The sequence below is a fragment of the Anomalospiza imberbis genome, chromosome 2 (genome assembly GCF_031753505.1).
Source record: "Anomalospiza imberbis isolate Cuckoo-Finch-1a 21T00152 chromosome 2, ASM3175350v1, whole genome shotgun sequence".
Lineage (NCBI taxonomy): Eukaryota > Metazoa > Chordata > Aves > Passeriformes > Viduidae > Anomalospiza > Anomalospiza imberbis.
In genome coordinates, this window is record NC_089682.1 from 85,763,573 (window position 1) to 85,791,090 (window position 27,518).

At 37.4% G+C, this 27,518-nt stretch overlaps 1 protein-coding gene across 1 annotated transcript in view; it reads right to left on the minus strand.

Moving 5' to 3' along the window:
- Nucleotides 1-1,001: 1,001 nt before the first annotated feature.
- COG3 (component of oligomeric golgi complex 3) overlaps nucleotides 1,002-27,518 on the minus strand; it is a 30,846-nt gene continuing 4,329 nt past the window's right edge. Inside the window, 20 exon segments of the mRNA XM_068182198.1 lie at nucleotides 1,002-3,108; nucleotides 4,325-4,423; nucleotides 4,993-5,120; nucleotides 6,562-6,637; nucleotides 7,640-7,774; nucleotides 7,872-7,960; nucleotides 10,257-10,377; nucleotides 12,237-12,326; nucleotides 13,906-14,030; nucleotides 15,874-15,979; nucleotides 18,116-18,276; nucleotides 19,500-19,639; nucleotides 22,124-22,215; nucleotides 22,709-22,835; nucleotides 23,042-23,085; nucleotides 23,301-23,381; nucleotides 25,602-25,727; nucleotides 26,018-26,110; nucleotides 26,231-26,305; nucleotides 27,129-27,294. Of these exon segments, the coding sequence (XP_068038299.1) occupies nucleotides 3,079-3,108; nucleotides 4,325-4,423; nucleotides 4,993-5,120; nucleotides 6,562-6,637; nucleotides 7,640-7,774; nucleotides 7,872-7,960; nucleotides 10,257-10,377; nucleotides 12,237-12,326; nucleotides 13,906-14,030; nucleotides 15,874-15,979; nucleotides 18,116-18,276; nucleotides 19,500-19,639; nucleotides 22,124-22,215; nucleotides 22,709-22,835; nucleotides 23,042-23,085; nucleotides 23,301-23,381; nucleotides 25,602-25,727; nucleotides 26,018-26,110; nucleotides 26,231-26,305; nucleotides 27,129-27,294 (2,104 nt within the window). The 3' untranslated portion in view covers nucleotides 1,002-3,078.

Sequence of the window (27,518 nt, forward strand, 5' to 3'; positions counted from 1 at the left end):
TGTGACCAACCAGCTTTGGCTCTCGGCCAGAGACACCTGGGCTGGTGCAGAGGGGATGGCAAAGAGCAGCCTAGGCACAGGGATCAGGGGTAATCCAAGAGAGGGAACACAAGGTGTCTCTTGGGTTTCTGGGCTCCAGCTGACAGCAATACCCATGGCTTAGTGGCATGGTTGGCCACCACTGAAAGGAACCAACTGATTCTCTTTTCCTTTTGTGCTATTTGGAGGTCTTCAAATCAAACACCTGACTTGCTCCACACATATTGGCTTGGTTTTAGGGCTCAATGAGGATGAAAATGCACAAGAGTAGGAGAAAACACCATTTGTGGACAGAGCTGGATCTACCTGCAAGTCACCAGGATTTGCTTCAGCAGCACAGACTTTTCCCCCTTTTCACACCCACATCACCAAATATGCAGTTTGAGAAAAGAAGTATTAGGTTTTGCTTAGAAAACACATGACACAGCATAAGATTTTGCTGCAGGCATCACTGTTGTCCAAAAGCTGGCCAGGCATTCATCTCATCTGGGAGCAATCCAAAAGGGCCAGACCCCTAGAGGAGCCTCCAAGTGACCAGGAAGCTCACACATCACTGCCCCCAACCTCTCAGATACAAGCCAAATTCCACAGGGAAGGAGAGCTTTTACTTTGATAGTTCCATTCAAATGACATTGTGAAAGCCAGGGGTGAAGGGAAACTTCATGCTGACATTACAGGGGACAAACCACAAGCTTCTGTATGATGTGTTTTACACCACCAAGGGCCAGAAGAGCACTACAGGGTAATGAGAAACCCTGGGTAGGTGATTCTGTGAGTAACCTGGCAAGAACAGTCATCAAAAACAGTAACACTTGTGTTTTCTGACACCAGCTCCCAAGCTCTCTTAGTAAAAGCCAACTTAGCTAAAATATGTTCTTGTACTACAGTTGTGGTTCACAGTTGTGGTTTCTTCCTCCTAACAAAACTGCAAGGAAAGAGACCATTTAGTCACACAAGACTGCTTATCAGTAAAGAAAATACAAATTTACTTTTATTATAACCATAAAGAGGCATTAATTTAACAATTAGCTGTACATTCAGCACTCAGGTATATTTGTCCCAAATAAATTCAATTCTCTTACTGCTAAAAAAAGAACACTTCTCAGCAATGCACAAACTGTGCTTATTAGGATGTTTATTGTCTCTGTATTGCAGTTATCTTGACAGACAAGTCTCAGGATACAGAATAAAGCTTTACTCTTGGACCAAAATAGGAGGCAACATTTTTATTTAAAAAAATTAAAAACAGCAAGTTTCTAGTCAGATAATATAAAGCATCTTAAATTAATCTTTTGAAACTATTTACACTATTTGTAAACGTAAATATCTGGAACTGTACATGTTTAAACAAATGTTCATTTAGCAAACAGGCTGTATAAACGGATTGCTCTTCTAATCCTTCCACCAGCTGTCCTAGAGCTCTCTGGGTACTCTAAGAGAGAAAAAGATCCCAAGCACAAGAGCAACTACTGTCATGGTTTACCCTTCACAACTCTTCTGTACAATGTCTGTATTAAGTTAGTCATAACTCTGTACAGTGACCATGCAGTCCTTCTGAAAAACCGTATAAAAAACAAATATACATATATTACAATGCCCTGGACATTATTTTACAGCCTGTGTTTCTACATAAGTAAAGGGAGAGGATAAGTTTTTCTCCTTTTCAGTTCCTTTACTTAGTTTTTAAGGAGTCATGTAAGGTCCTATGAGTACCATTTGTGTATTTCAGCACCACTGCTGTAACACCCCTTGTGGTAGCTTTCAGTCCTACCTTCTTATACTCCAGCCTTGTTATTTATATCAGGAAAATTATTAAATCAAAATATCACTAATGTGCAAGGAAATTTCTTCATATTCAAATGTACAGAACAGGCTTTATAAATAAGTTAAAGATCTGTCACATCACCCAATACATTTTCATTCTGCAGTGCTGCACAAAGAAGATTTACACACTGAGAGACCCTGAAGTGTTCATTTCATTAAGGGCCAGGCATTTAGCATCCAGCTTTCCACACTAATGTCCAATTAATGCTCACTCAACAGCGTGCACTGTTTACCAGTTACCAAGTACTTATCCTCTTTACAATGCAGATTTGACAGCCTTGCACATCAGTTTCAGGCATCCCCACACCCCTGATTAGCACTTTCTCCACGCACAACGTGACACCACCATCTTATCTCGAGAAAGGCAAAAAAAACAACTCCGCCCTAAAATTATATTGCTGAAAACCTCAACTCTAAGCACTGCTGTAAAAAGCATCTGAAAACATGCAGTTCACTCAGAACCAGCAGCAATTATGTTGCACAGCTTTCCATTGCAAATCCCAAGGATCTGAGACTCTTCACATGGAGAAAGGCTAGAGTATACTTCAGGTCAGACCTCACAGCTCCCAGTCACAAGAGTGTAAGAAAGACAGCCCATCCAGTGTTTCAAGAAACACTTCACATGTGGGAAATTAAGGTTTTCCAAGCAAGAACCTCTGAATTACTTTCAAGCATGTGGTGGATTACCAGGATTTTCAGGAAAGTTAGAGAAAAACTCATGCCTGCTTAAGTCAAATTGTCATACCAATATGGTCATCTCCCAAGTCTCACGAATATCTATTGCTGCTCTCATTTGATTCCCTGCACTATATTTCCAGCATCTATTTGAAAGTGTGACTTTCCATTGCATATATCAACTCATTAAAGGAAAGCAAGAATGGTTTTTATGCTAAAAAAACAAACAAAAAAATTTTCAATTTTGAAAATATCTGGAAAAGGCAGTAATTGAGCTTCCAAGAGAGTGATTAGTAAAGGGGTTTTTGTTTCATTTTCTTCTGCCCACTGCTCAAGCCAGTGAACAGGAAAACCTTTACCAAATCAACAAACCTGTTCATTTTGGGTGTTTTCCCTAAAACAGGGTTAAGCAGCCAGATAGTTTTGATGCAGACTGGACTACACAGTGGGATCCTTCATTTAATTCAAGCAAATGTCTCTGCATTCCCTTCACTCCCTGGTATTTGGCTGAAGCTTATTCTAAGCAGCCTCACTGTTGGGCTACTTGGACATCGACAACAGTAAGTTCACCTGAAAGACAAAATGAAACCCTACATTAGACAGAGTAGCCAAGTTTTAGAACTAATGTGTCATATTTTAACCTTTAAACAGGATTCCTAGGAAGCACATTAATCAGAAGACAGTTACAAAACAACAGCCAAAATTTCCAGTCAAATGCCTACTCACAGGCTTTTTAAAATGCAACTGATGACCATGCTGACCACACATTTCAGCAGTCACAAACTACTGTGATAAACTTCCTAAGATAACTTCATGTGTTGTCAAGAAATTCCAAAAAACACTGACATAAAATATTACCATTCACCTCAAATATCTGAAACACACTTGGGATCCTTCACAGTACTTGTTTCCCATAGATTACAATACGGATTCCCACACACTTCAGCTTGTAGGATAAGTGATCCTAAGGTTCATTAGGTAAATAATGAGAGGAAGCCATCTCCTCCAAGATAACCTCACCTCCTTATGATGCATCACTCCCACTCCAGGACAGTGCTCCAGGACAGTTATCACACATTCCTGTGGCCACATGTACTGCAGGCAACATCCACTAATCCACAAACTAGATTACCTGTTTAAACCATCCTGTGATAATCAAGATGCTACCTACACTCCCTAAGACTACTAAGGTCAAAGTGACATTTTTAAAAGCCTACTTGGTTTCTGACAGAGAATCCTAATAAGAGGCAATTCTTAATCCAAATTATCTCTGAGACTACAGACCATGTAGGGTTACACTTCCATAAGCATCTGCACATTTTCTCACTACAATCCACTTTAAATGCACTCTAGTAATTCATTCTCATGCTTCCTAAATGTAAAAGCTGCTGCTTTTTGTATTTGTCAAAAGAAATAATGCCTTCAAATGCACAGGTTTTTTTAAGGTATATTCACTGGCTTTGATACCTTTCCAAGAAGCCAATGCCAGGAAATGGCAAGATTCTTCTACAATGCTGTAAAACTCAATCCCCAGCAACATCAATCACCACCTTGGTTTAAGAAAATCTATTAGACATTCATTAAAAAACCTACCAAACAAAGTCCCCTCCTAGCTGAGAGTCATAAGATTAGATAAAACCCAAAGTTTAATCATCCAGGATTAAGGGGGATAAGAAATAAATAATGATTCTGAACACTGGAAATACAAAATATTAAAAAAATCTATGTTTATAAAAGCCAGTCACATGAAAGAGCAACTGATAAAACAGGGAGCTTCAATATATACCTGTTCCATTGAAGGACAAGCTATGATCTGGAGGTCTTCATTACTAAATTCTTCTTTTAACAGAGCATGGAGTTTCTGGAACATTTGCTGAATGTTATTCTTTTAAAGGAATGAAGAAAAAAATCAATATTAAAAAACACAACACCCATTTTAAACCGAAACAAACACAATGTACATGGAATAGCTACTGAAGTGACCAGGTAGGGGGAAACAGTCAAGCTTCAAGAACTTTTTTCTAAAACAAGCCCCAAAACAGCTACAGGAATCCACATTAGTCATGAGATAAAAACTTCAGCTTAGATGTCCTAAAGTGAAACACTGAGTCCTAAAAACTTAACCTGGAAGCTTAAAACTCAAGCTTGGCTCTCCTGGTTGTTTACAGCAGGTTTTCCACTGAATCTGTATCACCCTCTCTGCCTCTGGTGCTCTTGCCCATGCATAACTGACCAAAATCAACTGGTTGGTGTGGGACAGAGTTGATTTTCCTTATGGCAGCTCATTTGGTGCCAGGTGGAACATGTACACAATAAAGAGCAGCAGTTACTTCCCTGTAATATCCATGTGTTGCATAGTACAAGCGAGAACAGTACAGCTGTTTGGATTTGGCTTTTTTAAGTTAAAGATATCACCATGAAACATCTACAGGAAAACATGGCAGCAATACTCACCCTGACTGGCTTGAACAGAATTAATTCTGTATCTTTATTGGACAAGTATAAGGACATGCTTCGTAAAGTTGATGGCAACTTGGTTTTTATTGTCTTGTAAGTGGAAGAGACCAGATCATTGATCTTTGCTGAAAGTAAGAGAAAATATGTGTAACAGGCTAAAATGGAGTTCTGCTTGCTGAAACCTATACTCCAGAAAATCACCTCCACTCTCCTGGGGCGGATCATTACCAGAGGTTTGAGTGGAAGGGAGAGAGGGGGCGCTGGGCTGTGCAGTGTCAAACCCATCACAGGACCACAGCCTGCTAGACACTGCTTCATTTCCCTGCAGAAAATGCACCCATCCCATTTCTGAAAGCTACCACATCCTCCTGAGGTTTCTGAAATCACAGGCCTCCAATAGAAACTAAGTTCTACATAGGCTCCCTCCCAGAAAACTTATCTGGAAAAGCAACTGCTGGGAAACAGTGCTAGCAAAGAGAACAGAATATTAAAAATCCTCCTTACTGGTTATAGGCCATGTCTGTGAGAGGAAAGGCTGCGCAGAAATGTGGATTTTGAATTAACCAGACAGGATTCCTCTGTCAGACAAAACCTTCTTTCTTTATTGCTAGGAATTTTAATGATTTTACAAGATCATTGCCTAAAGGCCAGGGGGAAAATACATTTTGTAGTTTTAAAGTACTGAAATTAAAATCCTATGTGGGTTTTTAACCCCCTCAACTTCTGCCACATCTACATTTTCTGCCTAGTCCCACTTCCCAGACAAATGACTCCAGGAAACAGCAGAAGCTCTGCTTCGATCTGCTTCTACACACATAATTATCTCCACATAAACATTAAAAATACTCCTGAAGAAGTGAGAGATATTAAGTAGAACCTCGAGTTAGCCCTTGAGAGTGTATGACCCATGGAGCAGCACTGAATTATGTATGAACATGGCTGGCTTTGCATCTTAAGAATATGATGCAACAGAAGGTTCCAGCGTATGATTTGGAATAATCAGATTTTTTAATCCAGAAGCACAATTCTGTAAAGTGAAGAGCAAAACAACCAAGGAGCATCTAAAACTGCTCCAAATGTTCCTATGAAGTGCTCACAATTGAATTTTTAAAAAAGAGGGAAACAAACCCAGATTCCATTTTTGCATGGGAACAGTAAAACTGAAAACAAAGTAAATACCAAAAGTACAGACAAGAAGGGCTTCAATGAGGATTCATTCTTTCCTACAAAAGTAAAAGCTTTATCACTATGTAATTAATGAATTCCTTTAAGCACATTCTGTATGCAGTTGCAGAAATGCTGTTTACATGCAGGAACAATCACAGCTTGAGAAATACTCAAGGCATTCACCTACTGCACCAATTAAACACATATTCTGAAGTTTGTCAGGTTTTTAGAGCTGGCTTAAGACACATAGGCTCAAATGTAAGCCAGGATTTGCAAGAAAAAAGTAGACAGTTGTTTTATGTAGAATTTTTCAAAATCAATCACAGTCTTTCAGTTGAAGTTATTCTGACCACCTCTTCAGATTCCTAATATTACATTAATATAAACCAAAGTAAATACCTGGTTGTGCCCAAGGTTGCTGTGAAAGGCTGTAATTGGGACCTCCTTGAGTGGCCATTGTTTTTAAAGCAGCTACCTAAAACAAGTAAAATCAACAAAATGATGTTTCTTTCAATTGAGTTCACAATAAAATGACCAAGCAAAAATTGCAGAACTCTCTTAAGATACCACAGTGTACAGAATCTCCACTGCTCTGTCTCTTCCATGACCTGACTTAACAACACACAGGAGAAGCAGCTTGACAAAAATGCAATTCAAAATTACAACAGTGATCAATTCTTGAAAGTAAAATTCAAAATGGGATTAAATTTACAAAGATGCTTAGGCACCTAAGGATACAAAACCTCAAAAGAGACTTATCCTTAAGCAGCTTAGTCAAACTCCCCGGATTCCCCAAGAATCACTGAGATCACTCAGACAATCTACCAATCTCACCAGTTACCCATCTGTGTTTTAGGCATGCCACTGACCCCTACCCCAGCATGACAGGCATGAGTAAATTTCATACTGTAATCTTCTAAATTTTCAAAAAATCAGCAGCTGAGATATCTGCAGTCCATGCAATGCTGCAGCCCCAGTTTCTGAGAGGTCATGTCACTTATTCTCAGGATCTAATAAGAATAGATCCTGTTGAGAGGTTTTCTCACTAGAAATCCTGACCTCTAGAGCAGGTTCTAGAAAGAAATGTATTGTGACAAGACAGCTAATACTCTAAGACCTCCTTCAAGAACACACATGACCCAAGACTGTTTTTGAAGGCTTACAAATGCAATCAAAGTAGTTCCTGCAAAAAGAAAAGCTCCTGCCAACCTTCACACACCTGTTACAATTCAAGGAAAAATTAAAGCTTCTTGATCAAAGAACACAAGGGCTGCTTGTAAAAACAAACTATGACATGTTCCTTTAACCCATTAATCTTAAAAATGCCTGGAAAACTGCTGTTGTAACATAAAGGAAAGCACACAATCTTCAGCTAATCACACAGCTCTAGCAGATCGTCATATACTCAATTTAAATACCAATTCCCTTATCCTACCAGTACTTCAGTTAGGTTAACAAACATACAACACATTTGTACCTTTGTCATGAACTCCTCCAGCTGGTCTATAAACTGTTTGGTTTGCTGCTGAATAAACTGCTCACAAGCTGATTTCAGATGACGATCTACATCTTTCTTGGAGTCAATATAATGTTCTCTGATTTCTGGAGTACCCTTGAACAAGAGAACAATTCTCTTCTTTTTACTTGCCAGAGATCACCACACACTTAAATGACCCAATTCTTCTTAATGCAATAAGACTCTGCATTACCTCCAGTAAGAACTGTATCAAGGCATTGTTGCTGTTCAGTCTAAAAAATCTTGAAACTGCCTTAGGATTCAGGATTTTAAATGCTGCATCTGTGAATCAGAAAGTCACTCACATTGTAAGTCAATGCCACTCAGCTCCAGGAACTACAAAATCTAATCACTCATTTACGCATAAAAAATGGCCCAGCATGAATGATTATGACTACAACATTAATGACTCTAGCACTGCTCAGACTGGATGCACAAATTCACATGCACAGAAGCACACAAAGTTTAATTCATTACTTTTCAATGGCATCTATGGTACACCTGTAGCTAACAGTCACACAGTCTAAACAGATAAATACGTTACAAGAAACTAACAAGATGTTGATATCAACTGCAGTGCTATAAGCATGAAAATTATGTGAGCTCTCCTCTTCTTGTTCCTGTAATCCACAACTGGAAGACTTTTACGTAAGCTATTTAGGCATTTATAAACAATATGCAAAATTTTGCACACATTGCCTGGGAAAACCAACTACAGTTACATTAAATAACTTAATTGGCACTTTTTTCTTCTGTGCTTAGCTGTTTTAGTTAGGACTAAACAGCAAAGCATCAAGGTTGATAAACTTTCATGTTTATGTTCTCTACACATAAGTCTCAAGAAGGAAAAGCAACAATGTCTGTAATTAACACAAGATACTGAAATTACACCTATAGTCTCAATAGGATACTGTCATGCTGAAATCTAGTCAAATTGGGAAAAAGAAAATTATTAGTTGCAGTATAGCTTTTTACCCTACTGTCAGCCATTTATCATCCAACACATTGATCTGCTTTTTTTTTTCATTTCAAAAGGAATTCTGCACTCTGTATAAAACAGGAGGAGGGAAAAAAGACATGAGAGTAAAAGAAGTGTTTTCTGAGGCATTAAATAAAGAGAGAATACCAAATATATAGGCTTGCAGATTTTGCACTGAACTAAGAATCTGCACTCCTATGCAGTGAAAGGTGAACACAGGCAAGATTATTTTTTGTTCTCTGCTTTTTTTACCAAGAATTTGAGAAATTCCAAATATTTCACAAATTCTTGATTAGAAGACTATGAGCTAGTCCTTTTTCCCACCAAGTATTTCAGTTACACGAACCTTAACATTATACTACTTTAAAGAAATTGGGCAAATGCATGACTTTTACAGTAAGCAGTATCACTTCATCTGTAAACACCAAATTAAATCTTAAACCTGTGTGCAGGAAGTTTGGCCAGAAAAAAAGTTTGACAGTAAAACTATTAGCCATATTACTTTTCTTCTACAACTCATCCCAAATATAAGAGCCCTACTGGCCTATGCTGCACCACAGTAAGAATTAAGCACAACATACATCTTTTCAACACCGCTACCACCACGACCCAATACAAAGGAAGTGTTTTCCATTACTTACCACTACCACCTGCAAAGCACTGGCTGGCACAAAAATTTATTCCATTAAATGAATATGGAGAACAAACTTGTGTGTCAGCCAGGATAAGACACCAAAAGGATGTATTTGCCCTTTAACCTCCAGTCAACTAGAAACCACTCAACAGGTAGGAGGTTTCATTGATGTTCAAATGCAACAAGTGAAATGGTTAGTGTAAGAAATGCTTGCTTCAGAGTTAAGACTGCAGCATATTAGCAGGAAAGATAAGTTATTTCTTCAGCTTTCTCTTCTGGAATGGAAGGAGGGAAATTTGACATGCTTCCAATAATTTTTCCCATTATCCTTACAACTTGGAAAGTGCATGACAGTTCAATTTTGTACTGAGAGTTTTTTTTCCTGAATGTTATAAGGGAACAATAGTACAATTTCAAAAACCATGACCATGGCCAATACTTCTGTTTTCCTACAAGAGACATACTTGCTACATAATACCATAATACTGATGCTGTTTATTGAACTTGCAAAATAAGAAATCCTTCTCAAAACAAAAACCTCATAAAAAGGTCCAGGAAATCTTAATTTGCTCTAGCTAAGCTGACTAGGTATTGTTAAATTCACCTGCTAAGCAGCAGTAAAGGAAGATATTCCTATAACAGGCCAGAAAAGAAGAAAGACAATCCTGTGCAATAGAAATGTAGATTACTTAGCTGTTCTTAAAAAAGACTGGATAAATGAGTTAGGTCAGCAGTGAAAGCAGGCAAACGCATTTCATACAAAAATAAAGGATTTATTAGATGCATTTTGAATTGCCCACAGTAGGAGAATGGTTTTGGTTTTTTTCAGAAAAGCTAGGAACAAAGCAAGAGATTAGAAAAAGCATACAGGTCATTGCAAGTGAACATAAAATAAACCCAAAACTTTTGCTGGCACAAAGGGAGGACAATCCCATCCCATTCTGTAGCCAGCAGCTGTTTAGTACCTCTAGTTTTCTTAAGGTCCAGGGAAATTTCCTTAATGGTGAAATCAGTGTGGAAAGGAGCAATTTGTTCACGAAGAATCAGAAGGTGTTTTATTAAGAAAAGCTGTCCATCGACCTGGGTCTACAGCACAAGAGAAAGAACATGCATTACATGCAAAAAAAAAATACCCAAACAATTAAATGAGGAGCAAAGTTTCAACGTTTCCACTTTTATTAGTTAACAAGCTTTTTCCATTAGTCTGTAGTGTGATTAACTACTCTGGGATCAACAAATCCCACTTCTGTACTATGCCTAATACACTGCACTACAGAAGCATTACTTCAACTTTAATGGGATACTTTATTCCCATTTCTTAGAAGAATTAGATTACACAGCCATATTACTAAATGTCCTCATTAAGTAAAGGTATCCACTGTTTGAAAGATACAAATTTATTCTTCTTCTGAGAGAGGAATTATTTGATGTAATTCATATAATTTATAGTTGAAAAACATGAGGTTCTAAATTTGTTTTCATCATTACAATGACTAAAAAAAGTCAGTGTTCCTGTAAATAATTTTTATTAACTCTGCTGTTCTGCACAGGTCTTACAACACATTTTTCTCATGTCATTAAACACAAAGCTTAGTTAATTTCAAAACAGTAGAGCAAAGACACAAAGAGTAAAAGAAGGCCAAGTTCACTCCATCTGAACAATCCATTTTGCACTGTTTGTTATTTTAACTACATGCTTTATATCGTGTGCTGGTTTTAATCTTTAAAGTTCATGGCTCATTGAGGTAAAAGGAGAAGGACTCTAGAATTCAAATTTGCTTTTGCAAGCTGGAGGATTTTTCCTTGATATAATGTTAAATAAAACAGAAAAGAAGAAATCAGATTTAGGTCTGCAGTTTCAACAAATAGAAATTTCACTAAAAATGAGCAGTGGAAAGGGCTTCTCGAGTTTTTTGGGTTTGGCTTTTTTTTTTTTTTTTATTCTTATATGCATCATTTCACCAGATAACATTAAATTAAAATGCATCAAGAACAAAGTGGTAGAGATCCTAGTTCTGGGGCAACCTATTTAGGGTTCATTGCAGGATGAGTTTCATTCTCTGCAATACTTTTAAATCAATGCTGACCAGGTACACAGTGCTGGAATTAATATTTAATTGCAAAATTCTGAAATCAGTTACACTGAAATAGTTATCTGCTCAAGCTAAAGGGAAGTGTAGTCTGCATTTCTTTTTAAAGATGCTATGTTTAACAGATTTTTTAAAGGACACTCAAAAGAGACACTTTAAAACAGCTCATTTCCAATCAGAACTAAAACCTTTTTCATTACTAAATATTTACTGCTTATAAAAATCCAACAATTTTAGCCTACTAAGACTTTTCTAATTCACTTCCTGGTTGTTAGGAATTTGCAAATTACTACAGGATTTAAAGGAACTGTGACAGGAAAAAGAAAGTTTACTCCAACTACTTAAACATAGATAAAGTTTAAATAACTTGATGAATCTGCATTGAATTCTGAGCAATACATCAGATCAAACCTTTTGATATCATACAGTTCTGAGCAGAGAATACTTAAAACTTCTTCCCAGTGAACATAAATTAGAAAGATTTTTAAAAATTCAAACAATGGAGGCAGAGAAAAAGAGAAAAGAGTAACAGGCAGTAAAAATAAATACAAAGTCCTCTAGCTGAAATTTCCCTTTAGGCATCACTTCACTGAATTCCCATGAGTTAGAGCAGCCTGTAAACACGATTGCTACAATCTGTATTCCACCTTTTCAGACAGACTACCATGTGAGTCATTATCTTTGCCCTGCAATACATTAACCATAACTAAGAACTGGCAAATTCATCAAGTCTCTGGGGGCAGAGCAACATGCTTTGACTAAGATTTTAACAGAATTCTGAACCACTGCTTCATGACTTTAGATATACAAGGGGCTGGGGGCTGTGAAAAACATACCCAAAGCACAGATTCTGACCTTGTTTTTGCTGATGGAATCAGCAGCTCCCAGCAGCGACTGGATGCAGGCAGATAAGGCCTCTTGTGATAATCCCTGAAACACTGCCCTCTGCAGGGAAGAGGAAAAGGAAAAAAAAGACCAAGAGGTGTTAGCAAAGCTTAGTCAGAATTTTAAGAGTTGCACTTTGTGAACAATGTGTTTACCAGCTTATAAAACTCCAGATTAACCAGCTACAAGCATGTTGGCTAAGTGCAGTGACACAGGATGGAGCATTCACATACAAAAGCTTGCTACAACCACTCAGGCTGGATGCAGGTATCCACACGAGCCTCCCCGGCTCACCCTGCAGCTCTGAATTGGCACCTGGGTAGTGACATGGTCAGTGACACCTCACACATTCAGAGCCAACAGCATGAATGGTGTGTACTGGGTAACCTGACCAGACACTTCTTCCTGTGTCAGGGCAATTACCTATGCGTGCAAGCTACATCTGCAACAGACATGGGATCATTCAAGTGAGCTAACCTCAGGCAGACTCAAATTACCTCACATTTGTGACAGCTTAGCAAACAAACATGACAGCTGCCATGGCCCAGGGGACACGGTGCAAGTGCTTAAGTGGCAGCAAGATGACCCTACGGCTGAGCCAGCCATAGGAACACAGGTGGCTCCCACCAGCACTGCAACAGAGCCCTGACTGCCCCAGACTTGCCAGCACCACTTCATTCACGTATTCCCTATCTATAGGGTGCAGGCAAGGGGTTCTGCTACAGTGTCTCAGGGGAAAACTAAATTAACTCTGTGCAGACACACTGTAAACAACGCAGAAATCACCTCATTTACAATGGTCTAGCTGAAAACAAGGGCAAATAGTCATCTCTTTTAGTGGGATTGATATTTTAAGCAATAAAGTATTAGTATTTTCTGGCTTCTTTTTAAGCACTGGCATCTTGGTAGGAGTTTCAGGTAACACCCATCAAAGATATTTTGAAATCCATTACATGTGTCTAATAAAGATACAACACATGCAGAAAAGCAAAAACGCTTGCATTCGTTTCCTCAGAGACTTATCAGCCTTATATGCTGTTAATGAGCAACACAAAACAGATTCTAATGGGAAAGCCTTATAATATGTGTTAAGTAAACATTGCTTTTGTTTCTGCTGGACATGAAGCTTTCCAGTGTCTTAAACTTTGGAAATGTGTTCCTACATTTTGGAACATAAAGAGATGTGCCACCAAAAAAAGTTCAAAACATTTTTAAAATGTAGAAGCAGTACAGTCACCATTTTTAAGACCAGAGACATCACACAAAAACATTCATCCAGTAATTTCAGCAATAGAATCATTCCTTGTAATTGACCCAGAACTTTCTATTTTTTCTTCAATCCTCAGCTTTGGTGAGCGCAGTATCTTGAACATCAGACACTAAATTATTTCTGTAACAGCAAAAGCAATAGATGTACAAATCAGTGCTATTTTTCTAATTCTAAAAATATAAAACTGTCTTGGAAATGATGACCTAAATTTGTCAGTTCACTTGTTTTACATAAAGATAGCAGCAGAAAGACCAAGAGGTTAGAGGCCAGTAATTGTCCATTCCTAGTCTGTATTAAAATATTTAGACCTGGTGCTCTACACACTTTATAACTTCACCTTAAAAATTAGATAAAGAAATTTTTGCATACATCAATACATCTGTACAGTTTGGAGAGACACACTAGAGTCCTTCTGACAGTAGGATACCACATTCCATGCAGATCTGCAGGTGAAATCGTGCTCTGATGCCTGGGATTAAGGGATTCAGCTGAACCTGTTTAAAAGCAAAATACACACATGAAAAGCTTGCCTGTCTGTCCTTCCAAACAAAGGAGACTGTGATATAAAATTCCATTTTATACTCTCTACACAGATATATAACATTTTCTTTTACCCAAACAGGTTAATTTTTTTTTCCTTCTGAGCAGGTCAGTACTATATTTCTGATGTGAATGGAGCACAAGCCTGTGAAAGACAGGAATTTGCTTTCAGGGGTGGCCCAGCTCGACCTTTTTAAATTAGTTAGTGTTACAGGCATGTCTCCTATGACACACACCTCCCACTCAGCTAAACAGCTGAAATCATCAGTTACTGAAAAACAAATAGCACAGGAGAGAAGAGGAAAAAGAAATGGTTAGAGATCATGGAATTACAGGAAATGCTTTGGGAAATAAAGGAAAAAACATTCTATTTCTTCACTCTTTCCTTTCTGCTGGAGATAATCCTACATGGATTTAACAGTTGCAAAAAATATGGGTTTAAACATAATTTATGAACTGTAAAAGTAACAGCAAAACCAATTTTGTCATGAGGCTGTTGTAAACATAAAAAAGCGCTCCTTCTGGGTAACCTTCACAATAACACAGTATGCTCAAAATGGATTTTCTCAACACCTGACAGACAGAAGTCTGTTTTCATTTTGTCCTTAAATCAAGCTGCAAAACAGCTGAGTCAACAGCATCAGAACTCTGGTTTCAAATACCAACCATTTAAAAAATGTTAAATTTTTGTAGTTTCACCTCCCGATGGAAAATGCACTTGTGTTTATGTGATCAGCGAAGAAATCATCTGAAATAATCCAGTAATATCTTTCTACCTTTTGCAACTATAAATTTATTGTCACAGTAATTAGAAAGCCTGTAAAATCTTTTATCAGTTTGAGGTTCCTAGGCCATTTATTAGTCACTTCAGCTACTCCTGCAGGTCCTGAAATGGGAGAGAGGCACCTCTGAAGGACAAACAATCCAAATTATCTCAAACACATATCTTCAAATTATACCATATAGGTTCCTTCCAGCTCCTGAGTGCAGGTGAGATTTACAGGACTTGCAAATTCCATACACCAGGGGTGAAGTGTGATGAACTCCATTCTCAATGGGATTTGTGGAGTCCAGCTAGAAACACCTCTACAGACTTTTCAAGCCAAAAGCAAGAAACTACCATGTAATCAAAAGGAATACAAGAAAGAAGTGATAAAGAGCTGAGAAAGATGCTGCTGGGTAAATAATAACACTGTGCCACTCTGAACAATGATAAAATAAAAGAAGAAATTCTTCATGGATCTTCGATAGTAATTATAAAATTTCTAACATTCAAATGACTGGCATCAGTACAGCCACGTTTTATGAAATTTTATTTCAGTTTGCTGTAATTTACAGACACATGGGTCACATGTTTATAATGTCAAGAAATAAATACTGAATTATTTTAAATACCTATAATTTAAGAGATATGCCTGACACACCTTTCCCATCTTAGCACAGCTAACAAACAAAAGCATCCTCAGTACACATCTTGATGGCAGGGATGCTTTTCAGTGGAGAATACAAAAGCTCAGGTTTATACAAAGTACAATAGATGCCGTTGATTGCAAAAGTAGTTGCTTCATATAATGGACTGCACTTGAAGCACAAAGAAAAGAACAAGATTAGGCTGTTTCTCATATAAAATACAAAACTAAAACTTCGAGACAAAGTTCACCTTAAAAATTGCTTATGAATTTGTCTAGGAAAATAACCCTTTAAGATACATGCAAGTTTCTCACAGATGGTTCAAGTAAATGCTCACATTCCATGAGCTTTATGCATTAATTTGACAATATGAGATGTATTTCATACCAGATTTAACTAAGCTGCAGGACTCGGGATCTTCTAACCGGACATCTGAAAATGAAGCTTCAGATGGCAGCTTCTTCTGTTCCTCTTTCAAACTCTGTGCAATTTGCTGCAAAGAAAGATACACAACAATATTTTAATATCACATAACACTGCTTTGGTTACAACAGATAAAAGCATACTGAATTGCAAAAGAAACCAGCTACACTCAGCTTCCAGTATTTCAAAGACATTTAGAAGAAATAGGCAGGTGTTTCCAAAACAGTGGCAGAAATACTACAATATGATAAAGATTCACAAATACATATCTGTGTAAAGCACTGTTCTTTCCATTTTGCCTGTTTAACTGATGTCTCAATAATGACCTAAAAAGCCACCTAGAAAGAAAAGTTCAAAATAGGGTAACCCAGTTCAACACTTACTTGGATTTTAAACAGATCATTTTTGATGGCTTTATTTCCATAAATGACATGTGCAGATGGCCCAAAAGTATTCTCTAGTTTATTCCCTGCGAGAGTTCAACCAAAAGGCTTCTCCTAACATTACTCAACATTTCCACACTTCAACCTTTTCCAGTACTTGGTCAGCTTCAAAGCAACAAGAGGCAGCAAGAATAGGCAAAGAACTGCATTAATATTTGAGCAGAATAGCACAAGAAACATTTCTGCCCTGTGCTTTTAACATTTTAATAATTCATTTACTAAGACATAAGTTCTCTCTAAATAGCAAGGTTTTGAGGTTTAAAAGCAACCAAGTAGCAAAATGAATCTCAAACCAGGCAAAAACTGAAGTCTTATGAGGACATATGAAGAGCAGCATAATTTGTCAATTTGGAATGAACTTTCTCTTCCTTAACTGAAGGGCCATAGGACCTTTGATTGAAAATAAGGCATCATACAGACCAAACAGCAGAATCACTTGCCTGAAGATGCTTATTAGTCTTTAAACTTTCAGTACAAAGAGCATGTACTCAACAGACTCACTAGCTTCAGGGTTTAAAGCCCCGTGGATATCCCACAAAATTGCCAAAGTACAAACCGTAGCACAACAAAAGCTTTACATGTGTATAAAGACAATATCACAGCAACATGAGTTCACTACTGGTAATTTTCTCACAGTGTTTTGTCTGTTTGCAGGCAAGAATTGAGCCCAGTAAGGTACAGTCACACAATGGTTGGTGTCTTTCAGCCCACAGCAAAATACGTATATTTTAGGTAGGTAGGTAGAGAGGAGAGAGAGATAAGACAGACAGACAGATAGCTAGCGTCTGTATTTTTTATAAGTAATGTTCTGATTCTGAAGTCAAACAGCAGCTTCTCTACCAGCTGGTCAGCTGGAACTAAGTCCTACTATTTTCTAAGCACCACCAGCTATTCTGGCAGCTAGGTGGAAAGCAGGATACAGCAATAAAATTTGGATCTTGCCAATCCATGTTGGAAAGGCCATTCTCAGTCACCTCAGTCCTTTGACAGCTTGGGCCTCCCATTATAAAGTGAATGGCAATAGTTATTTGGAGGAGGATCTTTACTATGCTTTACTGCTTCTGTGGAGTCTTCATGCAGTTGCAGCTTGTTCTAGTCAAAAACTCATTAAAGGTTTCTCATTGGGCATTTATTTATTTATGTGAGTTGTTTCATTCTGAAACTTTCAACAATACAGTATTAACCTTTTAAAGTAAGTAGAATTAGTTTGATCCATTTCAACAGGAACATTGACTCCAAGGGTTTGGAATAACTAAAAAATTTGGTAACATTGATAAGAACTTGAAAAGGGCTTCTGGAAGCCATTGCTAACATGTTTAATTATCTAAAGCAAGTCTCCTCTCACACTGCCTGAGCACATGGAACACACATGCCTACCAAAACCTAGTTGACCAGTAATTCTTAAAACAAACTTGCAGCTAACTGGGACTGTCTAAAGCATCTTCAATTCCAGCTCAACTAGAAAACGCATTGGGTAATACCTATTACTTAAATAGGTAATGTAAATGTAAATAAAAATTCTGAAGCTTCAAGTTTTGATAAAACAGTTAACTGTGAGAACTATTGCCATTGTCACTAAGTTTGACATAAAACTTTGACATTTAGTTTAGGGTCATAATTTAATCAGCAGGTGTCAATTGAAAAATGCCAGTAATACTAAATACACCTAAGAATAGGAAAACCCAAGCTGCAAAGCACCATACTGCACAACTGCATATACTGCATGTACAAAACCAAGGACAATGAAAAAGCTGAGGCTGTACCTCCATCATTTCCAGCTTGTCAGGATAGGCGAGATCCCCCGGCGCGGGCTTGTAGCCGGTGATGTCAGTCTGAATGTAAATGTGCGTCCTATAGACAAGGCGCTCTTGTACATCTTCCAACATCTGCTTGACACCAGCTGCAAATGCACCCAGTTGTTCAGCTGAGAAAGGTAAGAAAAGGCACAAACTTGTTAATGACAAAACAAGCTTATAGAAACTCAAGTTTGAAGTATCACATATAGGATCATAAAAACCTGGCTTGCTGCAGATGGTGTCAGGCTATTTTTGGAACAGCAACATGCAGACAAATTTATGACAAACAAGGAATTTCCTGAACTTCATGCTGCAGTTGCTTTGGCTTCCCAGATTTTCATTAGGCTATGAAAATGCAACCTCACACTGATGACATCAGTTGCCTTGTTAGAATTAAAGGTTCTAATTATTTCAGACCTGGGTACAGTAAGTGCAATTTTGGTGGGAACAACAAAGCAAGGTGGCTTTGATTCTATCACAGCCAATACCTGTGGTGTTACTGTTGGGAGTTAATAAAAACAGATGACTCAATGCAGCTCACATCAAACTTAAGAATTATTGTATCAGCCCAAAATTAATTAGTAGTAAGACACCTCTTATAATAAGCCAAAAGATTAAGTCAGCAAGTTTTTGCTCATTCCCAACAGTGTTACAATCATATTTCCAGGAAAGTGAACAATTCTTCATGATTATCAGCACAACTTCAGTGACAAAGAGCTACACTGGGTGATATACCAACTACCAAGGATGATTTCTGTTTATTGCCGGGTGCAATAAAGACTCTGAAAGGATTCCATTATGCACTGGTCATACTATGAAATGAGACACCAGGTGTGCGCACTTCTATGAGACTTTGAGCTCTGCATACTCAAAAAACTCCAAAATCTACACTGCTACTTAACTCCTCTGCCAAAGTTACAATTTCTAATCTGGGAAACACGACTTTAAGTAGAACTGAAAAAAAAAATCTGTTTGCATTCCTTTATCATCATTATGAAGAAAGCTCTACATGGATGATGCATTAGCAGGGCCAAGTAAAGCAGTTTGTTAATTTGAAAAGTTAATTTAAATCAACCCTGGTGCATGCATATGCACAGGGTGGATGCTTGCTAGCATTTGTACAATCTAAGAAAACATGACTAACATCAGTACATTACTTAAAATGATGCTATGCACAGACCTTTGCTGTAGCAGATAAAGCATAATTAATATTACACAAACATGTCAAATATGAGGTAAGGTTAAGATCCACTAGAAAGAAACAAGCATCTGAAAATTCTGACTATGCAATGAAATAATTTTATCAGTTAAGAAGATTCTTAAAAACAATAATCTTCAATCTATGAGTTACCATTGTTCTGTACATGATCCTCAAGCATCTCATTTTTGAGAATCCCACAGAGCTCAGAAAGTGTTTCTAAGTGAATGACATGGATGATCATTGGCCTCAGGACATCATACAATGAAAGACACAACTTCTCCAAGAGTTCACTATGAAAAAAAAAATAAAACAAAGCAAAATACTTTCAGGATCCCTCAAAAGCAAAAGAAAACTTTATCATAAACATAGATTATTTTGTGGCAAAGATTTTTGAAAGGAAGGTGAGAAAACAAGTGTCATAGAAGACATCAGACAAGACTGTTTAAAACATAAACCCACTATTTCCTGAAGTAGGAAAAATCTTCCTTTTAAAAGATGTGGCGTATCAACTGCTTAAAAATGGTGTTACAACTTTTATTTAGTTTTAAAATAAAATTTTAAAAACCCAAATAAACAAAAAAAAAAAATCTATACAAACCAACCAACAACTCAACCTGTCACCAAGGGAAGATGCCGCAACCGGGTTTACTTGGCTTCTGTGTAAGAAAATGCTCCTGCTGAGCTCAGAATCATAACCCAAATCTTCCCTTGAGAAAAGACTCATTTGATTCCAAGGACACAACACTCTACTGGAATCAGGAGCACACAAAGAGGGATGCAGGAGGAGAAGCTTGGTAATGTTTTCTGTAATAGCTACCAACATCTCAGAGTACACTTTCCAATTTAAGTGAAGTTACGATATCAATGCAGTGACACACCAGACATCCCACTTCAATTTATTTTTTTCTTTCATATTCAAAGTGATGCATATCTTGGTTAAGACACAAACAACACTCACTCTAGACATTTTTGCCGTTCTTAATGCTCCCTTCACTAATCACATATTAGGCACTAATGCTATTGCCAGTAGCTGAAAATTCAAGTAATTTCCCACTTCGAGTTGGAAATATAAACATCAAGAACACTGAAGTAATCACAGTGTGATAAAGATATTGAGTTTACTGCACAAGTTGTTTTTTCTAATTCACAAAAATTGTCTGTCAATAGGACAATGACACTTCAGTTCCTCACACAGGAAACAAATATGCTCATGGAAATACATGGAAATAAACAAAAATACTCAGAAGAAACATTTTTAATGCCTCTCCCTTTGCATCCTATAGCACTATAAGCGACTTGGTAAAACAGTAACTCTCCATGTTAAATGCAGAAACAATGAGAAAGTTTCACCAGCCTTATTATAAAGTACAATATTCAGTCTCAGATCTCTACTTTTGGGCAGAATTTTGGTAAACTCTTATCTCTACATAGACACCTGGCTGTAATATCTTCTGAGCACCATAGCACTGCAGAAAAGAAAATGAGGCCATGTATTATGCTAAGAGAAACCTAATAAAGTATCTACTATTTGAAATGTTTTTTTAAAACATTTTATTTAGATGTAGAAAAAAAAAGGGAAGAAAGTTCTTAGGAAATGAGGTAATTACATTCCATTAAAATTAAAAACAATCAGAAGTCTATTCTCATTCTTGGTCCAAATAGCACTAGAGACAAAATTTCTGGCTGAACATTTTACATTGATTTCAATTAGGGATGTTTAGTCCAGGATTTGGACTGAAATAGCTAAATTGATTCTTAAGCAAATTTATTTCGGTCACCTCAAATTCTGAGCATGCCCCACATGAGGCCACAATTCCTCAGAAAAGACAGGGCCTACTCTGGCACTGTGGTTTATCTCTAGTGAGGCTTTATGCAGTTTTGGTTTTCCTTTAGCTTTCAAGGATGGGGAGGGTAGCAAGCAGTCTTTTTTTCAGGTTACACACTTATTCAACTTAAGCTGCACTCAATTTAAGACATTGCAACACTCAAAACCAGTGTCTTAGTTATATTAATAGGAATACACTTTAGTTAGGAACTTCATAGCAAGGGAACGTGACCCACCCAAATTTCAAAATCAAGTATCACTACTAAAATATACCAGAAAACTGGAGGAGAGGCAAAACCTATTCAGTTGCTTTACCATTACAGGTCTGTTGTAAAAAACTTAACAATACATTTACAATACAATTACTGTGTGAAGCAACAACCTGTCCCTCTTTTGGGTTTAGGCAGAGGAGATTGGGACGCTATTCTCGGCAGAGGAGACTGGGACACTATTCTCGTCACGCATCCACTACCCTGCCTTCTGTTCAACCCAAATACAGGCAACATGCAAATATTCCTTAACAGTAAGAGCAGCTCATTAAATCCTTCCAGAAAAATAGCTGGAGTTCATCAGCCTAATTTCAGACCGAAACAAATGAAAGCACTTGTGCAACAGGCTGTGTAAAACAGGCTGTACAAAAACAGCTGAGAGCTGTTGACTTCTACAGCTATTTTCAAAGAATCTGAGTGTCTTTAACTCTTTCAGACTATCTACAGAGCATTTGCAAAGATTATTTATGGAGAATGGGAACTATCAGCTTTGCTTGAAGAAAGAAGAAAACACAAGAACATAAAATTCTGATGCTAGAAGTGATCGAGCTGTTTTTTTATCTTGCTAGTTCTTACCAAATCATTTGAACACAGCTCTGTTTGCCTTAAAATATTGTCTGCAACATCACAACGCACTAAATACAACATCCAGTAAAACAAAACCAGCATCTACCACCTACTCCAGTTTTGGTGTTGGTTTTGTGAAGAACTCATTGTAAAGCTGGTGCTCATCCTGGCATACATGGACCATAAAGGCACAACCACTTCGTACCTGTATTCACAGAAATACAAATAGTTGATTATTAAATTCTTTCCCCTGCATCAATATCACAAGAGATATTAGAGGTATTATTACTATGTATTATACTGTGTTGCGATTATTACAGCTATGAATAGACTGAAGGTTTGTAAAATTCAAAAGCAATGAGATGAACTCTAAGACTATGGGCTGAAAAGATATTACTAGCCAAATAAAAGCTCACTGTACAACTTCTGTCCCTTTTTTGTTTCTGAAATTTAAGTAACCACATTTTGTGCTTCTTTTTTTATCCTCCTCCCTCTGTGAGGTTTGTAACAGGGAGGCGTTTTCACAGAAACAAAACATGTACGGCTTGAAAATATCAGTAGAATGTTAATGATTCAAACTCACAGAGAACAGTAACAATTCTGCAAGTAAATGACTGAATTAAGTAAATTCATTCTTCCTGAGGGAGAGAGGATTAAAACATAACAAAACCCTCACAACACACAATTACTTTACCTACCAGAGCACAATGATCTCTGTTATTCTGACTGGTTAATTCTGTAACAGTGCTAGCGATACTTGGACCAAGCAAAAGCTCCCGCTGGTCGAGGTAACATTGATGGATTTCATTGAGAACTTGCTGATACCTAGCCAAGAAATTAAAACAGTAACTGCATCCTGAAGATCATTTTCTGGCACACATAAAATGCATTCTAATACCCTCTTTAGGTCTATGTAATTTCAGTTTTTAAAACTTTCTTTTAAACAAATAATGTGTTTAACAGTACCTAAACAAAAGCAAATATTTTCAAAACTTAAAACTGTTGAAGATAAATTATGTAGACATACTCACTCTGGCATTTTTTCAGATCTTTGCTCTACTTGTTCAATAAGAGTCTACTCAAAAAAAAAAAAAAGAGAAAGAAGTATTATCAATAAATTACTTTTTTGTAGTAATTGGAAAAGAGTTTGTAGTATTTTTCCACAGATACAATATGCAATCTTTGGACATTCACACTTGCACAATATGCAATCCCTGCATTCACCCTTCATATAAATTCAAGCTTCATTTTCATAACTTCCTTTTTAAAAGTCAGTTACCAGCTACTTACTCTGACTTTGGGAGCAGCTGCTCTGAATTTCACATAGAACAGCGTGAAGGCATTGTCAGAATTTGGCACAGCTGAAGGATCCTGAAAGAAGAGATGAGCAACTGGTTAAAAAGCAAAATACTATATTTGGCTTCTGGTATATAATGGCTGAGATAATTAGGCTCTAAAAGAGGGTATTGGTTGTTTATGCTTATGCTTCCAGTGAAATAGCTCTTTGCAACTTCCCACCAACAAAGGCATGCTGGTTTCAGAATTTAAAGTCAGATGGAAGAACAAAACCCAACCCAAACGTTTCATCCAACAGCCTCTACAGGAAAAGGAACATTTTCAGTAATTATGACAATCTCCATTAGAGACAAAAATTTTCTCTGGACCTGCCAGAGAAGGCAGATTGCTGGTCCTTAATATGTAGTACTAAAATGGAAAAAAATTCCCTTTTATCTGCCAGTCCCATGGCAGAGAAACTGAGTTTCAGTTTGCTAAGTTTCAGTTTGCATTCAAGCTCCAACCAGAATATCAAGTCTTGAGGCATCTCCCCCTACAGCTCCCCAGCCCAGCGGGGCATACAGCTTGAACTTGGACAAATTCTAGCACTAACAAAGCAGAGAAGAGACCCAGTTTACACACCAAGCTTTCTTCCCCTTATCCCTACTGAAGTAAGAGAGAAGAGATGGTCTTCTTTAGAAACATGATTGGGACAGGAAAACTCCACCATCCTCACCTCCTATTTTCATCCCTGTGAGCAACCTCATCATCTTTCTACAAACATACATCAAAACCTCCACTCACATGTGTGCACCACCAAAGAACATCCAGATCTCAGTCCCTTTCCAGTCCTGACAGTCTTGTTCTGTTACAACAGGAAAACTCAACACTTGATCACAACTAGAAAACACTGCTCCAGTACTGCACTTCTAGCAGAAGGAGTCATTTGATGTTTCAAAGTATACAAAATATCCACAAAATTCCCAGGTACCTGGGAAGGAAAAGGTCATCCAACTCTTAAAAGACGTATTCTTCCTGACTTAAAACTCCTAATTCAAACCCAGAAATTAGGTTATGCACTTCTTTCTGTAGACATGCTTATTATCAGAGATGTTCAATTTTGTTAAATTCAGCTCCGTCAGGGCAATCCACTGACATCAAACCAAGCTATGATACCTTTTTTTTTTAATAAAACCTAGTTTTGTACCAAACACGAAAAATGTTCAATGCCACTTAACCACGATCTTCAATCCACGAGTACCCTTTCACAAGTTTCCATGAACACTGCCTAAAATTCCCTTCTTTTAGGTGTGCCAGTTCTCAATTCCATCATCTTTCAGTTTCACTGATTATCCCTCAAGACACCAAGTTTGCCTGTAACAGAACTGAGCACAAGGTACAAAACAATTATTTGGAGAAAGAATCAAAGTGCATAGGAAGAGACATTCCCCTCTCCCTTCTGCTCTGCCAGAATATTGCAGCATGAGACTACCAACATTTTAATGAGACCAAAAACCCTCCCTGCTCACATTTATGCCTACATCTCCCTGGAGTGAGGGGGAGTAAACACCTGGACAGGGTGTCTCTTCCTTGGGACAGTGGCATCACTGTCAACATTTTAAACTGAAACAAAAAATACTGGCAAAACTAATAGGAACCTGGAACAGTTGTTATCTGCAGCTACACAAACCACTTCAGAATAAATGAACATTTATATGACCAAGAGCACCCAAGAATACTTACTGGAATGTAATACTGAAATGATCACAGTATGAACTCAGAGCTGTGCTTTACAATTACCATCCTATATAACACCCAGCTCCTGTATACTTTTTTCAAGTATTCCCTTCAATTTCTCTCTGTCTCCAAAACAATCCACCTCCAAAACAAAACACCACAGTACCTCTATTTTTCTTGTGTACCTCCCCCATCTGGCAACAGACCAACAGCCAGTTCAGTGCTCTAGTGCATACTCTGGTACAGGAAAGCAACTGTCTGGCCATCTGGTGTCTCTAAGACAGTCCTTCATCCATCCCTGGCCTTCACCAGCTTACTGCTCACCTACTTCAATTCACCGGCTTCACATTCTTCAATTTCCATCATTTTTAATTACTACTTTTAAATCTTTTGGACCACTAGGTCTCTGTCATATTTGGCTGAGTACTGGACAACCTACACAAACACCACAGCACTGACCTATTTTCATAAAAAATCCTGATGACACATCCCACCTTCAAAAAAATAAAAAGAGAACTGTTTGATGTTATAATAGACATTTCAGTACAGCTCCACTTCCCACTTACTGGTTCACCTTACCCTTTTCATTAACTGCGTCGTGAGGTTCTGTAGCGTATTCACAGTGTATGTCTTGATAAGGTGCATAGCTTTAGAAAGGCATTGTTTAAACTTTGTCAAATACACAGGGTAGTCCTTAAAATTTGGCTGAAAGAAAAAACAATCCATTTTAAATAGAAATAGTAAGAGTCAAAAATTTATCAAAACTTAAAATACTCACATAACTAGCTAGCTTGTACAAACTAAAAGCAGTATTTTACAAAACTTAAGCAGAATAATAAGTACATTCAATAAAAATTTCCCACATTTATAGAGCACTACCCTTAACTTCTTCCTGTATTTGACAGAGAAAACTTTTTATAGGGAAAAAAAAAAATTACAAAAGTATGAACACATAGTAATGACAATTTAACCAAATTGAATACAGAATGACTTACATGTGATGAAATATATGCAATACAATCATCAAGCTTAGCCAGCATGGGAATGAATCCTTCACTGTTCACGGACAGCGTAGGGGAATTCAGTTTCTTTGGAAAACAAGACAAAGCATCATTGTAAGGAACCTAAGCACATTACTTAGTTGGTGACTAAGTTCAACAGACAGGTACACTTTCATTTTCTAAGACTGTTGACAATTAAATACTTACAGTGTTGATATTTTCCAACTCATTAAAGTAAGAAAGTTTCTGTTGGATGTTTTCAGCCAGGTCAACAAGTTCTGACTATTAAAGAAACAATAAATAAAAGAAAAACATCAACCTAGTAAGTGGCTTAAATATATATATATATATATATATATATATATATATATACACACACATGTATATACAAGTGTATATACATGTATATATATACACACACAAGCCTCCCTCTCAGCTTTCAGCACACACCATTGTTAAATAGCTCCAAGTAACTTGTAACTAATTAAGTACAACAAAAAATGCAGAATACGGCATTGCTCTCTTACCAGAGACTGACACATTATTTTAATTAGTGTATTTAATATATACTACAGGTTTGTCAGTATCCCACAGACAGTGCTGCATACAAACAGCAGTGCTGCCATGAGTATTACAGAGAATTGTAAAAAATCCTGTATCTCAGGACTAGAGTCTTAAAAAGTTGTCTCTTATCCAGTCTGATTATGAAAAAAAAAACATTCATTGTATCACTGATGCAGCAGTTCATCAGGAAAAATAAAGTATCTGGGAAATAAGTTCCCAACTTTAAGGATCTTGCATTAAGTAGCTCAAAATACTTCTGCAAGTGATATGAATTATTAATTCCAATACAGCTTGCACTTGTCAGGCATCAGTTACAAAAACTGCCCTCAGCTAACTTTCTTCATTAAAGCATATACTGACACATACTGAATATTTTACTGCAGAGCCTGACACCCCAGTTTCAGGCAAAACACTCACAAAAATTAGGTCCAAAGCAAATGGATGGATTGTTACTACAGCTCACGTTTTCCCAGCCCAAGAAAAAGAAACTTTCATGTAAGATGTCTTAGCAGTTCCCAGTTATCCTTCCATCAAAGATTACCTGCTCTTTCAAAAGCTGTTCACAGGCCTCATGCAGCGTTCCTGTCTTTGTGGACACAAAAAGATACTGTTTTTGCAGTGACTCCAGGTGCTGAAGGGCACTATTCACATCATTCAAGATAGCATCACACTGCTCCTGAAAGCCAGACAAGTAATCCCTCATCTGTCTAGAAAAAAAGAGAATCAACAGATAACAGAAGTAAAATTTCCCTTTCTGTATTTGCAAATCCAGCTGCCTGCAGGGACACTGCCACCACTTTTCTCTCTCTAGGAATAAGAGATCACTTGCATCAAGCAAGAGTGATCCAATAAGCATGATGTTTCATCACCTCAGAAAAAACAGAGCTGAAGAGTCTGGAAGAGCCACCCCATTTCCCTGACATTCCTTACA